General features: G+C 45.9%; 3 protein-coding genes across 5 annotated transcripts; 2 read left to right on the plus strand and 1 right to left on the minus strand.

Moving 5' to 3' along the window:
- Positions 1 to 765: 765 nt before the first annotated feature.
- On the plus strand, positions 766 to 2,773 carry LOC117591399 (glycine receptor subunit alpha-4). Its single transcript, XM_034284644.1, has 3 exons — positions 766 to 1,275; positions 1,338 to 1,844; positions 1,921 to 2,773. Exons 1-3 carry the CDS (start codon positions 849 to 851, stop codon positions 2,592 to 2,594), a joined length of 1,608 nt encoding a protein of 535 aa, XP_034140535.1. The 5' UTR covers positions 766 to 848; the 3' UTR covers positions 2,595 to 2,773.
- A 1,135-nt stretch (positions 2,774 to 3,908) lies between these two features.
- LOC117591400 (gastrula zinc finger protein XlCGF8.2DB) lies at positions 3,909 to 10,808 on the plus strand. 3 transcript variants are annotated; one of them, XM_034284646.1, is made up of 7 exons: positions 3,909 to 4,054; positions 4,361 to 4,515; positions 5,623 to 5,964; positions 9,175 to 9,307; positions 9,408 to 9,592; positions 9,661 to 10,240; positions 10,296 to 10,808. In XM_034284646.1, exons 2-7 carry the CDS (start codon positions 4,477 to 4,479, stop codon positions 10,547 to 10,549), a joined length of 1,533 nt encoding a protein of 510 aa, XP_034140537.1. In that variant the 5' UTR covers positions 3,909 to 4,054; positions 4,361 to 4,476; the 3' UTR covers positions 10,550 to 10,808. The 3 variants fall into 3 exon arrangements, with proteins under 3 accessions (XP_034140537.1, XP_034140536.1, XP_034140538.1); XM_034284645.1 differs by having other exon boundaries at positions 3,911 to 4,323; positions 4,448 to 4,515; XM_034284647.1 differs by lacking the exons at positions 3,909 to 4,054; positions 4,361 to 4,515; positions 5,623 to 5,964 and adding an exon at positions 6,975 to 7,115.
- A 3,143-nt stretch (positions 10,809 to 13,951) lies between these two features.
- LOC117591416 (nardilysin-like) lies at positions 13,952 to 17,210 on the minus strand. The gene is made up of 4 exons (XM_034284669.1): positions 17,161 to 17,210; positions 15,494 to 17,035; positions 15,142 to 15,426; positions 13,952 to 15,059 (listed from the first exon to the last, which is right to left on the minus strand). Exons 1-4 carry the CDS (start codon positions 17,208 to 17,210, stop codon positions 13,952 to 13,954), a joined length of 2,985 nt encoding a protein of 994 aa, XP_034140560.1.
- Between the last annotated feature and the right edge of the window lie 115 nt (positions 17,211 to 17,325).

The raw sequence follows: 17,325 nt of genomic DNA on the forward strand, positions 1-17,325 counted from the left end.
CAAAACGTTGTTGCGACAGCATTCCTGCGTAGTACGAGAGGAACCGCAGGTACGGACCAATGGCACAATACTTGTTCGAGCGAACAGTGGTATGACGCTACGTCCGTTGGAGTATGCCTGAACGCCTCTAAGGTCGTATCCGTGCTGGACTGCAATGATAAATAAGGGGCAATTTGCATTGTATGGCTTCTAAACCATTAAAAGTTTGTAATTTATTTTACAAACGACAATGGATGTGATGCCAATGTAATTTGTAACATAGTAAATTGGGAGGATCATTGATCACCTGGTGCCGCGCTAGTTACATATAAAAACATTATTTAATACAATGACAAAGCCTAGAATCAATTGTAAACGACTTTTGTATATAGTACATACAAAAATAGGACATTAAAAGCATGTTAGTCTAAGACAAAGTCATTGTTAATTATTAAAAGCAGTTAATTTAATGGATTAACATATATCATAAAGTATGGCAAATATATTTTTTTGGTTTACCTTTTTAGTTTTAGCCTTATTATGCAATCAATTGAAGAAAGATGTATCATAAAATCAGCCAATCCTGCGGGGAATTGAGTGATGATTCGAGTAAAATAACATTTTTAAAGTTGAGAGTCCTAACCAGCTGGTAATATTGAACTGAACATCAAAATCGAGGAAAATGATTTTAGATTCACGGTATATTTTACGGTATATTTTTAAAAAGAAAAAGTATGTTTCGGTATATTTGATCGATAATTGCGAATTCTGGTCACACTGCTGGGCAGCCATATTAAATTAACCGTTAGAGTTTAGCGTGGCTTTCGCTTGTTTTTTGTGTTTGTTAAATTTTGTACCAGTCCAGTGACATGAATTGGTCGCTGATTATCTCCATTTTGATCAGTTGCCTGCAGGGCGGGGAGAGTGCCTTCGACGAGGAGTGTCCCACGCTGGCCGACGGCGATAACATGTCGCAGACGCAGCTGCTGGACCGTCTGACGCACGGCTGCCGGTACGACCGGCTGGAGCGCCCCATCACCTACACGGAGACGGGCACGCGCCTACCGGTGGACGTCTACATGCGCGCCTACATTTACTTTATGCAGAATCTGGAGGCCCACGATCTGCAGTTCAAGATCTACGCCCTGCTGCAGATGCGATACCTGGACCCGCGGCTAAACTTTCGCAGTGTCAGCCCCAAGCGCCGGCAGCCCATCCTTGGGGAGCAGCAGCTACGCGACTCTCTCTGGATGCCTCACATCTTCCTGGCCAACGAACGTGACTCCAGCATTTTGGGTGGGTTACCGCCCATCGATTGGTAATTGGTTCACAATAAATCCTCTCTCGCACCTCCTCAGGCACCACGGAGAAGGACATTCTCACGTCCATCTCGCCGGACGGCACGGTCATCGTCTCGAACCGCATCAAGGCTACGCTTTACTGCTGGCTGAACCTGAAGAAGTTCCCCTTTGATGAGCAGGACTGCTCCACAGTGCTCGAAAGCTGGATGTACAATACCTCGGAGCTGGTACTCCACTGGGAGCAGAAGCGACCGATTACCTACGATCCGGCCCTGCACCTAACCGAGTTCCTGCTGCAGCGCTCCTGGTCCAACGAGACGGTGATCAATGCGGATCTCAGTGATTTGCGGCACGGCGCCTTTGCCGGTAACTACAGCTCGCTCAGCTTTACCGTCCACCTGACGCGCGTGGTGGGCTTCTACTTGATGGACTATTTCTTTCCCTCGATGCTAATTGTGGCCATATCGTGGGTGTCTTTTTGGCTGCAGGCGGACCAGGCTCCGCCCCGGATAACGCTTGGGACCAGCACCATGCTGACCTTCATAACGCTGGCCTCGGCGCAGGGTGAGCATGGGAGTGACGGAACTTTAATTGAAGTATGATACTCATCTGATATATCATCCATTCCATTCGTTGACAGGCAAAACGCTGCCCAAGGTGAGCTACATCAAGGTCTCGGAGGTGTGGTTTCTCGGCTGCACCATCTTCATATTTGGCAGCATGGTTGAGTTTGCTTTTGTGAACACAATCTGGCGCCGCAAGCAGAATGTGCCCCTCAAGAAGCTCAACAGCAAGCACATCCTCAAGTCCACGCTGTCCCCCCATTTGCTGCGTCGTCGCAGTCACGCCCGCTCGCGCTCCTTCTCTGGCATGGCCCGCCAACTGGACACCAGTTCTCTGGGCGGTGCTGGCTTCAACAACTACCTCACTGTCAACTTGCCCATCACTACAATCACAGAGGGACAGGTGATGGGCCAAAGGAGGGAGGGTTTCACCAGCCAGAAGCGGATGGGCAGTGGCCAGGCCATGAGCGCCTCCAGCCAGAAGATAGATATATCGTTTGTGGAGAGCGCCTTTACTGTACCACCATCTGGGCAGCCAGCGGCTGCTCTAAGCGAAACCACACCGCAGATGTACAACAACAATCGATCGGAGGGCAGTGGCAATGGAGCGGAGGAGATGGATTTTACTGGCTGGACCACGCTTACGCCGCAGGAGATTGCCATGTGGATCGATAGTCGTGCTCGTTTGGTATTCCCAGTGGCCTTTCTGGTGTTTAACCTGTTCTTCTGGACATTTGTCTATTGCATTTGATGGCTTTCAATTATTTTATTTCAAAATTTCACCTTAAATTCGGTTTGAAAACGTTTTATCTGTTATTAATGTTAATATGTATAAGTAATTTCCAAAGTAATTAATTGTATTTAAAATACTTTATATTTGTGCTTTTTTGTACTTTGGTTATCAATAATATTTGTTATAAACGATCATAATTGCTCATTTCACTAGCATTTTAAATATTTCAATCTGCGCACCCAGCTGTTGCGCATTTGCTTGGAGTGTCGCGTAACAGGTCTCAGGGCCTCAGGAGCATTCTTCCCTATTCCTCCACTTACACACATGCAAAGAAACAATAACATCTACAGCCCAGTACGGTTTATTATATACTTTTGAGGATTTTTTAACTACAAAAATGAGTTCAATGTGTGTATATTTACAATATATCGGCTTATAAGGGTATATTTCATAAATTTCATCCGTCTTTTCAATTCCATTGTTAGGGTATATTTAAGTATATAGGGTTTCGAAACTCCCATACGCATGTTTAAAATGTCCCTTAAGGATTTTCTCGTTAAATTCCGTCGCCAATTATGTATGTACCGTTGGAAACATAAATTTTATGGGACAGCAGCATGCTGCGAAAAGTGAGCAGCGCTGTTCCCCAACATTTGGCACGGAATAATCTACATTTAGTACCCTTGGAGGGATGGATATCCTCGAAAAGCTAAAATTTGAGCCATCTCAACAACATTTTGCAGTTTATAGGTACCGAGAATGTATCTAGGTTTTATATAGTATATATGTATATAGTACATATGTACGTACATATGCATACACATAGAAAACATATGAAAAGCATGTCAGTCTAAGACAAAGTCATTGCTGATGTTTAAAAGCAGCTGGCAAAATTGAATTTTAATATTAATTTTGGCAAATAGGGTACACAAGTGCGCATACAACTACTACACTATCGGTTGGCCAGCAACAAATTTTCAAATGACCAGCCACATAACTTTAATGCTATTTTTTTTGGTAAACCTTTTTAGTTTTAGCCTTATATGACAATCAATCCAATATATTTAAGTCATGAACATCAGTCTTGTGGAATGATGATTCGCGTAAAATTACAGTTTTACAGCTGAGAGTCCTAACTAGCTGGTAATATTGAACAGAGGATCAATGTCAGGAAAATTATTATAAATGAACGGTATATTTACAGTATGTTTTTAAAATTAAACGGTATATGTTGGTATATTTCCGAGGGTCTATCGGTATGCGATATCTCCGCGGTCACACTAGCGACGTCGGAGGCGAAAAAAAAAATACAAAAAAAGAATTAAGAGCGCTGCTTCTTTTTTTATTTTTTGGTTGTTTTGTGTGATTGCAACCCTACGCCGAAAAAGAAACAAATCAAGCAACAAAAATACGGAGCAAACTCAATAGCGACAACAAAAACATTGGCATGTGCAAGTGCAAGGCAATCAAAAACAACGGTAAAGGGAAGAAGTGAGAGAAGCAAACGCAACAACAGAAATAAGAAGAGAAGAGCAGCAACCGTGATATTATTTTTTGTGTAAAAAAAACCAAAGCAACATTGTAGTTACATATGGACATGCAATCAAATGTAAAATTAGTATTTGACTTTCGTGAATCGTAACTTATTTAAGGTGCCAATTTGAAAGATGAATTAATTTGATTTTTGTAAAAGAATAAAACAAATTAAAACAGTAAACTAAATAAATTCCAACCGGTAACTTTAGTTAATGTCTTCCTCGTCCCTCTTCTTCGCGCAACGACAGAAACAACAGTATTAGCAAGAATAAGAGTGAGAGAACCAAATCTGTGATTGCACGTTGTCCTGCTCCCGCCCACACTATTCCCACCAAGCTGGAAGAGGCGGAGGAGAAGCAGCGTCATGGACACCATCTGTAGACTCTGCTTCCAAACAGCAACGGTAAGTCAGAATAAGAAATGATTACATTATAGTTATTGATTTTAACTGTTTGCAAAGATGTGGGGGAATGTCCATGTGGTGGAGGAGGAGTTTAAGGAATTTAACAATTGTGCGGGGATTCAGCTGCTGCGGCCTCTGCTTTGGTGCTGTTTACGGTTGGGCATTGGGTGGGGGTTGAAAAGCGCGCGCATTGTTTTCCGTCTGCGTCTCTCATTCACAGCCAACAGCTTTGATCGCTCGCACACATGTATTTACAAACATACACACATACACATATGCGACCCCAAAAAACTATTGCCGAACATATTTATTTTTAGACACAAAAAAAAGTTGTTCAAGCCGACAACTTGAAAAAATATTATTTTTACATTTTGCTTGCGCACTGGCTGCGCTGGCCTGCTTACTTTTCTCTTTGACTCCTTTTCACCTCTCTACCTACCTCTACCACCATAAACCACACATAAAGAAACACAGTGACAGCGGCACAGGGGTCACTTCAAATTTGTGATCCAATATGAATCTCGCTAACTGGAAACTGTTGCAACAGCAGCATAAAACCCTCAAGTCCCGATTCCAACCAAACCCCCTTTTTAGTGATACACATCAGGTCATACGCCTCTGCACTCTCGACGTTGGCAGAGTCAAAACAAAACACAAAAGCAAAAGAATAACAATACGAAGAAGAAAGAAACAGAAATAACATGAAATGAAAACAGCAACAAAATTACTTGCGCAAGATATATTAAAGGAAGGTGAGGAAGTCCCACCATGCTGTTGAGCACATGAGCAAATGTTTTACGCTCTAGTGAAAATCCATACCTTCTAATAAATTCAACTTCAACTTCTGCTGCCAGCGCAGAATGGGCATGTGTGTGTTTATCTTCTTGCTTGATATTTTGTGGTGGGAGGAATAAGTGTGTTGGTACCGGGTTGGTTAGGTTGGGTTGGAATGGGGGGATACATTAAATAAATCGTATTATGATTATTACTTTGTTTCTTGTTTTTTATCAAAGCGAAAAGAAAAAGGCAAAACGCACTTTCCATTTTGGTCCAATTGGTCCAATACTCATATCTTACCCTCTCCCTCCCTTTTTTTTCTATTTACAGTTATTCCAAGTGCCCGGCTATAGCATACCCACGTGCGTACGCTGCTCTGAACAGCTGACAAACAATACAAACTTCCATCAAGCAGTGCGGGGGGCAGAAGCCGGATCGACTGCTGCTTCCGTATCGGCGGCTGTTGCAGCAGCCGCTGCCGCCGCTGTCGCATCGTCATCGACGTCCAGTGATAGTGACGCTGCTGCAGTGGCGCAGCAGCTGACGAACGGCAGTAATGCTGCTGCCGTCGCTGTGCTGCAGCTACACCAGCAGCAGCAGCATCAACAGCAACAACAAATGCAATCATCGAGCTCTTCCGAGAACCTACAATCGCAGGACGATTCTGAAGATGTAAGTTTACGCTGATAAAAGCGAGACGGATAGCGATTGCTCTGTCTAAATGTCACAGTGTCAGTCACAGCAAACGTTACCCTCCCACGCACACACACACCAACATGGGCTGAACTTGCCCACGGTGTATTCGAGTACGGTGAAGCATTCACACGAAGTTTTTCTCTACAAGTTGACTATTTTCTTTCATGTTCTTTATTCGTTGCTTGACGCAGAGATAACGGGAGAGATCTATCAACAAAATAGCAATAAAGCAGGGCGGGATTTCCTCACCTTACATAAATACACCTTGCATTTGACTGTTTACACTGTTTTTTTCGTGTTGTTTTCCATTCCTCTTTTACAGATAACTGCACTTGCTACTCCCACTCATACACACAGACAAGAATCAGCAGCAGCACATAATTATTCGCACATATATGTCCATACATACATACATACGTATAGAAATCCATGTGTATATTTGCTTGCACATTCGCCTCGACTTGGCTCCTTCTTCTGCTTCTTTACCCACTTCTTATTTTCCGCCGTTTCTTTGCCTGTTCTTTTGCCTTTTTTTCCACCATGCAACTGAGATTTGCAGAAAAATTATTTTGGCAATATTGCTCTTACGAATACCCTACTAATACACTCCTGTGGTGCAAAGCCATGTGCAGTCATTTTAAACTGTAATTTGTTAAAATATAGATGAGTCCGTCCACCTAGTAAGTACTTATCGTCCGCCAATGGGAACATTTAAACTGAGTCTTGTGCCAATTGCACTGTGAGGGTATTCACTCTTCGACTTGCTGTGCACATATCTGCTCATTTTCTTGTTTTCCTTTATATTTATATTTATACATATATACACATATATATGGTTTTTTTTTTTCTTTTCTTTCATTAATATCTGCGCTCTGTCGATGCCAGCGTCGACGCTCAGCGTTTTCTGTGCGCGCTGTGTGTAAATCTAAGGCGAAAAAAGTTCATTTTTCGCTTGACGCTTTCTGTGTGCGGGTGGTGTGTGGCATGCAGTGCGTAGCATGCAACACAAAATCAAATAGAAAAAAAATATAATTATAGACTTGTCACAGGGAGAGCAATCGCAAATAAACAAACTGAATTTGTACGGGGATTTGCAGTCCATATTTTTGGCAGCCAGCTTGTTGAGCGTGAGTTGTGTTTTTTTTGTATTCATTCGTTTATTCCTTCTATTCTATTTGCTTGCTTTAATACTTCATTCTTACACTAGTGGGTAAAATGTTAATGCGTGCCGTATTTGGGAGTGGGCGCACAACGCTCGCGGTACTGCCGCAAAGCATTGCTTCGCACGCTCGAAGGCTCCTACTCCGTCTTTACGCCTTCTCTCCAAAACTCTCAGAGTTCGCATAACGCTAGAGGCGAACTCTGCGGCCGCTTCCCATGCCCTTGGCTCAGCCAGCATGATCGGCACCAATGTCTAGGTAGAGATCCTGGCGCCTACTACTGCCTCCAGGCGTAGACGCTCGTGGTCAAACCTGTGGCACTATTCCGGTGCACCACGCTGGGCACCAGTCCTCCGAGTCATGGCCGAAGCGCTTGAGGTAGCTGCGAAAGCAGCCGTGTCCACTAAGCGCCTGGGTGAGATAGAAATCTACCTGGCCGTGCTTCCTAACGATCCAGTCTTGCAGCTTCGGGATGCGGGAATATGTCCAGCGCCCCTTAGATGAACCGTCCCACTGGGTCTGCCATCTACTGATGCTGTTCCTCCTTGCGGTAGCCTTCAGCTCGGCTCTTGTCGCCTCGCTTCCGGGACTTGCCCGGCGATGACCAGCGCTGCTTCGTCCGACACAGTCCGGAACGAGCACGCGATCCTTACGGCACACAGTCTGTACGTCGCCTCCACGCCTCGCATGTAGGTCTTCACCTGTGTGGCTTTCGCCCACGCGGGCGCTGCGTACAGGATCTGCGACGTCACAACACTCTTCAGGAGCTTCCGCGTTGCCTGCTTCGGGACTCTGGTGTTGAGAAGCATTCGCGAGAGCGCTCCTGCGGTTCCGCTGGCCTTCCTCTGCACGTACTCCAAGTGCTCCTTGTATGAGAGGCGGGTGTAGATGAGCACCCCGAGGTACTTGATTGCCCTCTGCGAGCGTATCGTGGTGCCACCGACCTGCACACTTGCTGTTTCTACAGCTCGATATGAGCACCGCCTCAGTCTTCTGCGCTGCCAGGTCCAATCCGGCAACCGTAAGCCACGACTCCACGACTCGGAAGGCCGCGTTGGCGAGCTCCTCCACTGCGGCGAGGTGCTTGGCCACCACCACTATGGCGACGTCGTCCGCAAACCCCACCATGCTGATGTTGGCTGGCATCGGTAGTCTCAGGACTGCGTCGTACATTTCGTTCCAAAGCAGAGGCCCAAAACGGAGTCCTGAGGGACTCCGGCTGAGACTTTGTATGCCCTGGAACCCAGACTGGTCTCGTACGTCAGCACCCTGTCGCTGAAGTAGCTACGTGCTATCCTCTGCAGGTATCCAGGGATATGTGCGGCTCCAATCGGTCGAGTGGAAGGCGTTCCTTATGTCGAGTATCACCACGAGACAGTAGGATTTGGACCCTCCTCTCCATCTGGAACCAGCGCAGGCTTCCTCTGCCTTTTTTACCACCTTGGAGATGGCGTCCAGCGTCGACTTCCCCTTCCTGAACCCGTATTGCTCCGGGGAGAGGTCGCCTGCTGCTTCGATGGCTGCACTCAGCCTCGTGGCGATCACCTTCTCGAAAACCTTCCCTATCGTGTCCAGGAGGCAGATGGGCCTGAAGGAGGACATCTCGCCCGGCGGCTTTCCCGGCTTGGACCTCCGTGACCTCGCAGATGTCGTCCAGGCTGTGCTCGGGGCTCGGGGATGTTGTTATGGGCCGCCCTTGCGGGAACAAGGTCCTAAAGATCCCCTCCAACACTACTGGGTCCGTTGAGGCTCTGCTTCCGACCACCATCTTGTAGGCGCCTCCCCAGGGGTCCTCCTTGGCGGCGTCGCATAGATTGAGGAAGCATTCTCCTTCGCTTTTGAGATTGAGTTGCGTGTGCCTGTGTGCTGCCCGTGTGTGCGCAAGCGAGTGCAACAGTGCTTAGTTGATAGTTACAACTTCCCCACCCGCACTCACCGCACTTCCGCTATTCTCCTCTCACGCACTCACTTACTTACTGCGTTTGCGTATTTTTTCTCTCTTCTCTCACTCTCGCCCGCGTCCCAGGTGGATCTGATATTCAATGAGGAGGGCTCCTGTCCCCTGTGCAACAAGACGTTCTCGCGCAAATCCTCGCTGATGACGCACATACGGAACCACTCAGCGGAGCGCAAATTTGTGTGCACCTACTGCAACAAAGGTAAGTGTGTGGTTCTATGTACACACATACCACCCTTCGACTTTCTATCCATTATAACTCCAAACCACCATTCTTCGACTTCTCTGCCTGTCAAACACAGGCTTCACACAGGCGGCTAATCTGCGCAATCATGAGCGAATCCACACGAACGATCGTCCCTACCCGTGCGTCGACTGTGGCAAGACCTTCACACAGATCACGAACCTTAATAATCACAGGCGCCTGCACACAGGGGAGCGGCCCTTCGTCTGCAATGAACCCGAGTGCGGACGTAGTTTTGCCCAGGTGAGCATTCTCAGCCCATATGCCAAAATCATTAGAATTCAATTCTAAAAACCCTTCGATTGCGGCAGGTGACCAACCTCAACAACCACATGAAGTCACATCACAAGGTGCAGCAATACTGCTGCAACGTATGCAACAAGAAGTTCACGCAGGTCACCTCACTGAATCATCACCTGCAGGCGCATGCGGGCGTCAGCGGCTACTTTTGTCCTCGCTGTCCCGATAAGACCTTCAAGCTGCAGTCACAGTTGCACACGCACATGAAGTCGCACGGACAGGCATTCCCCTATGAGTGTGGCAAGTGCGACGAGAAGTTCCTGCAGCAGGCCCACCTCGACCAGCACCTGAAGATGCACGACGAGTTCAAGTTCAAGTGCGACATCTGCCCCAGCAGCTTTAATCAGGACTCGCTGCTGAAGAAGCATGTGCAGCGGCATGTTGAGGGCCGCTATCTTAGTTGTCCGGTGGCCAACTGTACGGAATCGTTTGCCGTACGCCAGCACCTGTCCAAGCATTTGCTCACAAATCACTCCCATCACGAGCTACCGCCACCGAAGCGATCCAAAAAGACTGTCACGTTGCAGTCGCCACAACAGCCATTGGCGATGATAGGCCAGCCGCTTTCACTGCAGCACACGACGGGGCAGCGTAAGTAGTAGCTTTCATCTACCCTCTCAACGTGCTAAAGGACTTCCCCCTGTAGGTGGACGTCCGCCGAAGAATAAGAACAAGACGACCGGCAACTTGGCCGCCACAGCCATTAAGATTGAGATTAATGAGCCTCTACACAGCCAGCATATCATCAGCAGTGCCAGTGGCCTTTCCATCCAACAGCAGATCAACCAGCACATGCAACAGCAGGCGCAACAGCAGCAGCAGCAACAACAGCAACAGCAGCAGCATCTACATCTGTCCATGGGTCAGGCGGTCAAGGCGCGCTTCATACCCACCAAGTAAATGATATTTGGCCTCTCCCCATAGCCCCCCTGCACACTCCTCGCAGTTGCTTGAAACTCCTCCAGTAGCCAGCTCAATAGCCCGAATTAAATATCCTCTTCCCCAGTTTGCTATACATATGTATGGATATATGTAAACAATAGACAACACACATAGATACACGATTTGTGAGTCCGGCGGCAAGCTGCTGGTTCGGTTTGGTGTCTGTCTCCCAACCGCTGCTCAACCAAAGCAATAGACAAGCCAAAATGCACCACATCAAAAAGAGGAACAAACAACAAAAATCGCATGAATGCCGCACAATTTCGGTAGGCCCGAAGTTTAAATACTCTTTTGCAGTAGCAAGATTTAAGTTAGTCCAAAAAGGAAACACTTCAATATAGTTTCTTGCCGTTTAAAAGTGTTTTAAAGAGCATATTTCGACTGGAAATGGTGTGTCCATAAGGGAATGCCAGTAGATTATACTCATTAATGATTTTATCCAACTTTGGAATACATTCTGTTATACGCAAAAGAGTATTTTCAAACAGCATCAAAAATTAGAACAGACAGGACAAAAACAAAAACGGACTTCAAGCACGAACAAGAACAGGGGGAGTCAAACCAGTCTTATACAAATCGAATTGACATTTAAATTGTAATTTTAATGCAAAAGAAACAAAAATAGACACACGCAGAGAAATGAAACCAATTACCTAAAGTGATTGGTAGTTATGCAAAAAGAAAACAAAACACAACAATATTTGATTACATTTGGAATCTATTTACGTTATAAGAATTAGTTTAAGTGTTTTTATTTTTTTTTTTTTTTAATAAATAATTACAGAATAAACAAACGAACCTGAAACGAAGCAGATCGGGAAAATGTTTATATGTGGAAGTTGGGAAACTTTTTTGCAGCTGGGCCCGACAGGATGCGCAGGCGTAGGAGTATGGCGACGTCTGAAGGAACTTAACTGATGTAGTACGCTTGTTCATAGCTCAAAATAATAAAAAAAACTCTAACGCTAAAGTTCAGTCTGAAACTATAGTACACCAGTCCTTCTAGTTGTCAAATTCTGGTGCAAGCTGAGCTTTGACACGCCCTCTGGTGGATGCAATTCACCACAGTGGGTAGCCAATATTTTTATCGAATTTCGCTCTGACTGACAGTCCCAATTGCTGTTTGTTTTCCACTGTCATTTGGACAAACAGAAGGGGGACCAAAAATCAGGCTGGCAAAGAGTGCAGACGTACATATACGTCGCGACCACAGCAGCTGGAGCGAAAAGAACAAGAGGGCAGAAGAGGTTGCTGCCAGTTACCGGAAATTACCCATGGAACACCGGAGAAATACCTACGGGGTCCACTGGGCCCATAGAAGGGCATATTTTTGGAAGACCACCCTGGCCCCCACGAGCAGCTTTAGCGCGTTGCTCCCCTAAACCAACTAACATCAACGGCATAATGACAGTGAATAAGGACTACGACGCCCGATAGGTTCCACAGTACATTTAAACATTAAAACATGTTTGCACTTGCGAGGTCATTGAACCTTAGAGGCTACAGGCAGTGCTTCTCGAATTTATACCTGTGTCCCGATGCCATCGCTGCCATTTCTGGATTCAGACATCGTTTTGATATTGACTAATTTAAATTTAAAGTAAAGCAATGATATTTAGCGCAAGTGACAAGAACATTAAGAAACAAACGTAAAATGTACTCATTCCATGAAATTTGTTAAAAGCCAACCCCAAAAAGAATCAAAACAAACGAAGAGAAATCAAATGTGTATGTGTGTATGAACAATTGTGTGTGCTCTCTCTTAAAAGCTTCCAGGTTCGCTCTCCCATCGCCGAAAGATCTTTTGGACATAGATGACATAAAGCAAATACGTAAGTGAAAGAACCTATTTTATTGCAAAACTCAACTTGTTAGAGACTTCACTGCCATGCACATAAAATAAATATTTGATCGGTCTTTCTTGTTGTTGCGATTTCGGCCAACGTAAAGCGAGCGAGCTTTCGGAGCTTATTCAAAGATTGGCTTTGTCTATGGAGCTTTACACTCATGAGCATATAATTAGAGCCAAAATAATTTCCTTTAAATATAAACGAAAAATGAATATGAAATGAATGAACTAAAAGTAATTACATATTAATCTAAAACATACTGAACTGAATTAAATCCTTACATTTTTAATGAAATTAATGGACACTAACTATTATGCTTATTATAACGATTATTTCAGTATTCACCTTATTCGCTTATTCATATATATTTTGTAGACCCTTTATTTGATAGTAAACAATTTGTTTTATAATTTTCTCATTATATACATACATACATACCCCTAAATTAGGCATGAACTCCCATTGATTATAATAAACCTAATCATTAATTTGTTGAAAATGAATTGCTAGAGATTTGTTATCAAGGAGCCATGCAACGTTCACTGTGTTAGATTACAAAGTAACCATGACTAATAAGGGATCATCCGAAACTTTTATATCTCTTGGAATTTATGGGATGATCATGGTGGGTGGGCAAGGACTGCCGCAACAAGACCAGCGCAGTCGTCAATCATGGTGGATAGGTATTTCGGTGGTTAAGTTTTCTCCTTCCTGTTACTTCGCCTTTTCTTAAGTCATCCCCCTAGCCTAATTCCCTTCCTACGACCTAAGCATAGGTCTGCACGCGAAATACAAATGAATAAGAAATAGCATCAATGCGAGCAGGTAACAATAAGCAATTATCGGAACCCCCCCTTCTACCGTTCATACAGTTGGAGCCAGCGCCTGCCCCTCCTTATTGGATACATCCCCGACCAGCTCGAGTGGCACAGCTACAACAAGTATCGTTGTAAACTGTAAACTGCTACACTGAATGTTGACGCACAGCCACCCACACAGTGATTGAATCGATGCGAATGACGCACTTTTGGGCCACGCACCTACGTCGGGTGAGCACTGTCGAATGCGGCAGAAACAATGCAACAAGGTTCCTTTGTATCGCCTTGACTTGAGACTTGACTTCTTAAGATGTTCATCCTACCAGAGAAGTTGAAGATTTTATCAAAGATCAGAATAAGTATAAAATATTTCATTTTCGTTTAACATTTATGTATGGCTGGGCCATCAACTCTAGAGCCATACAAATAAAATGCAGAGCTCTTGTTTAATTTAAGGATATACATAAATATTTGTTTCTTTGAGCTATTCTCTTAATAGTTGTATGTTTTCTTTGGACATTTTGACTAGAGAATATACCAGAAGACACTTGTGGCGGTAGCAATCAGTCGGAATGTTTTCCTTTTGAGTTTTCTATATGTGTTTTAGTACAAAATTTAATTAGCTCTTTGATACTGATGCTTTTAGTTGCAGTCTCTTTAGAGTTTTTGTATGTGTTTTAAGGATTTAAGATTTAATTTGAACTCTGTTCAGCTTGTGCGGCGGTGCGTTTAAGTGCCTCTCTTAGGCGTGCAACACGCAGATTCTTCCGGCTGTTAGGCCTTGACGTGGTGCATGGGTATGTGTAGAGGCTCGACTTGAAAGCATCGATATCCGCAATGGCGTTCATATGGACGCCGTCCCTGGGCAGGAATACAAGACTCAGTCGCTGGCTCACATCCTTATAGAGATTGTCTTGACAATTCGAGGAACAATTCGGCGACTGGGGGCTGTCGGTGCTGCCATTGGTATTAGCCGAAGAGTTGGCGGTGGGTATATGTCCAATGACCTGGATCGATAGCTTTCGGTTATTCTCGGCCTCCATGCCGAACAGGAAAGAAGTCAGATTCGCTTTGGTTACTGTGCGCAAGGCATCGGCCAGTTGTTGATTCCGATCAAACCGATAATCCCCATTGAGAATCTCATCCCAGTGGCGATTCGATGTCATATTAAGGTCCTGGTCAGGGGCGAGCTTCGCCGCAATGAGCGCCGCCCTGAACTTCAGGAATGGCTTGGTCTTCAATCTCTTGACAATATTCTTCGTCTTCATGCGGAAGAGATCGATTTCACTCTCCAGTGTCTTGGCTCCTCCTCCCGTTTCAAGTGTCTTTCCACCAATGGAGAATCCAACAATGCCGTTAAGGCACACGTTAATATACAATCGGTGGCGCAGATTCTCAGCAGTGCGACGGCGCATAATGCCCACCAGTAACAGAAGTATGGCATGGACACGCGTCGTATTCGGTCCGATTTGATAGTAGTTCATGACCACCGACTTGGGGTCGTGCTTATTGAGACTGTAGCAGCGAATGTAGGAGCTGCCAAGTGGCATTTCCTTCACCCGATCCTCCACAAATCGGGGCTCGCGTATGGCACGACATTGCAGGCGATTGATCACACCATTCATCACATTGCAGGCAGACTCTTCCGTGTAGTTGCCCTCACAGAGGGCATGGATGTAGAGCTCCGCATGGAACTTCTGGACAAATGTCTTAAAGTCCACCAACGTGATGCCAGCAATGCTATTGTACTTGTCAATGTGCAGCCAATGAGATTCCTTAATCAAACACTCGCGAATGTCCCTAAGGGGTAGATGGTCATCTCATTAAGATTAAGATTAAGATTAAGATTAAGGTCCAAATGAACAAAAATTTGTTCAGTTACCTGCACTGCATTTTCTGCATGATCAGTTCATGAAAGAATTCCATATGCAGATTTTCGCGTTCACTGTACAGTGTACACTCGTCTAGATTGTCGGCAACATTCACCATCGCCTGGGTGATGGCCTCCACCGCCAAATGGAGCTTATCGTTGTAGCCACGCACCTTGAGCTCGAGTCCCTTGTCGCGGGCAATGAAGGAGTGTGTTATGCCCGCAAGGGCAGCTGGATAAAGCTGCTCGAGCAGCTGCTCCTCCAACAAGTTGGCATACAGGGAGCACATGGCACTTCTGAAAAGGATAAGGGATAAGGCATGGGTTAGGTGTGTACAGGATTAAGCTCCTTGTTCTGGCTTACTTTTTGGCACTCTGACGCAGTTGCGGAGAAACGAAATAGAACGAAAAAATGGCCTTGGGCTGCAAGGCCAAGTCATCGAGTCGGTGCCACAGCTCACAGACGTTCGTATTCATCAGTCGCTGGGGTCCAGGTGATAGCTCCGGTTGGCCCTGCTCCAGCCAAAAGATCCTTAAGTCCTCGGCCACAAAGGGATTGGGTTCGGGCAGCCACAGACCCTCAATGGGTTTCGATTCTCTAAACATCTTCTGCCATGTGTAGGGCATGGGAACATTTTGTTCGACCACATTCTGCATAGTAATCGCCAGATTAAAGTCCAGTTTGTTCAGAGATCCAATCATTTCGGAAATGTGCTGCTCGTTGTATTCGAGCAAGAGATCGCCGGCTGTAAGCACATCCTTCGCTGGATAATATTTACTGTTCAGCACCAGCTTCTTGACATTCTCCAACGCCTCAGGTTGAGTGCGGAAACGGAAATTGTTGAACGCAATTGTCTGCAGTTTTCCATACAAACTCCGCAGCAGCGCCGGGTCCGCGGCAGCGATGAGCTTTATGTAGGCAAAGACGGCGGCCAGCACCTCATCAATATGCTGGTAGCCCTCGTCGGTGAGGGTAAGTGAAAGCTTGAACAGCGAGTAGATGGAATTCAGATCGAAGCCGTCATCATCGATGCCCACAATCTGCATTACTGTCCAGCGGCGACGATGTAGATACAGACGGAGACTGCCAGGACCCTCCTGGTCGAGCAGCGAAGTCACGAATTTGTCCGGCTTGCAGCGATAATACTGCCGGACACTGGGCAGCAGCCAGGTCAGATCCAGACGGCAGTTGTAATACTTTGACTTGACATAGAAAACCCGCTTGTGGAACTCTGCACGAAACGCATGGCGATAATCGAGTCGCTTTGCGGTATCCATCGACTCGCTGTTGTTGACTGGTAATACGGACAGGTGGTGGTAGATCATCTGCTCCAGCTCCTCGAGCGGCAGGCGTGACTGCAGGCATAGGTGCATACGATTGGCCACAAAATTGTCGCGTCGCAGCTGTTGGATCATCGCGCCGAGCGCATTCTCGGGGTCCTGCCTCTGGAGATCTGATAAATTCTTCCAATCGTACTGGCCGTGCGGATAGTTGTCGGCGGCGAGGCTGGCCAGCAGCATATTCCGCTTCGTGTTGCAGTCCTCGGTCATGAGCTTTAAAACCACCATAGGCGGCAGAAGCTCACGCTCCAGGGGGCCCCGTTTCATCAGCAGCGACTTCAGGCGCATCAGACACAAGATCAAGTGCTGTTCGGGCACCTTAAAGTGAAACATTGTCTCCTCGCGATCAGCTGTGACGCCACACACGCCCCCCAAATCGTCCACATGCGGCATGAGGAGTTTATCTTTGCGCAGCAAATGCCCCAGTGCGTAGGACAGGCCTTTATATTTTGGCGGATCATTGAACGATCCGCTGTCGACTGTCAGGGCCAGGGCGGCCGTTGCAAGCTCCCCATCGGGCACCGAGATGATCAAGGCGCGCAGTCCATTAAGCAGCTGCAGGCACCTACAAACATGAAGCAATTATATATAATTAAATTATAAGGAAAATTATACAAACTATTATAATTTAATAAAAGCGCGATTTAACCCGTCATAAAGGCGCTTCTCGCACATTTATTTCGCACTTACTTGTACTCTTTATGGTCGTCTGGCAATTTGTCTGGAATAAATGCTTCCATTTTCATAGCCTTGGCTAAAGCCAATGTTCACCGACTGAATGGATATATGAGTTTACTTTATATTTGAGTGATGTGGCTATATATTTATTTAAATTTCAGTTTTGACCTGTGCAAG

This window comes from Drosophila guanche, unplaced genomic scaffold (assembly GCF_900245975.1).
Source record: "Drosophila guanche unplaced genomic scaffold, DGUA_6, whole genome shotgun sequence".
Classification (NCBI taxonomy): domain Eukaryota; kingdom Metazoa; phylum Arthropoda; class Insecta; order Diptera; family Drosophilidae; genus Drosophila; species Drosophila guanche.

Coding starts and splice junctions, on each gene's coding strand:
- LOC117591400 (XM_034284646.1), top strand. CDS start 4,477: ATGGACACCATCTGTAGACTCTGCTTCCAAACAGCAACG. Junction 5,965..9,174: donor CGCAGGACGATTCTGAAGAT/GTAAGTTTACGC, acceptor CCCGCGTCCCAG/GTGGATCTGATATTCAATGA. Junction 10,241..10,295: donor GCAGCACACGACGGGGCAGC/GTAAGTAGTAGC, acceptor TTCCCCCTGTAG/GTGGACGTCCGCCGAAGAAT.
- LOC117591416 (XM_034284669.1), bottom strand. CDS start 17,210: ATGGAAGCATTTATTCCAGACAAATTGCCAGACGACCATAAAGAGTAC. Junction 17,036..17,160: donor GACGACCATAAAGAGTACAA/GTAAGTGCGAAA, acceptor TCATGTTTGTAG/GTGCCTGCAGCTGCTTAATG. Junction 15,060..15,141: donor ATGCAGAAAATGCAGTGCAG/GTAACTGAACAA, acceptor TCTACCCCTTAG/GGACATTCGCGAGTGTTTGA.
- LOC117591399 (XM_034284644.1), top strand. CDS start 849: ATGAATTGGTCGCTGATTATCTCCATTTTGATCAGTTGCCTGCAGGGC. Junction 1,276..1,337: donor ACGTGACTCCAGCATTTTGG/GTGGGTTACCGC, acceptor GCACCTCCTCAG/GCACCACGGAGAAGGACATT. Junction 1,845..1,920: donor AACGCTGGCCTCGGCGCAGG/GTGAGCATGGGA, acceptor ATTCGTTGACAG/GCAAAACGCTGCCCAAGGTG.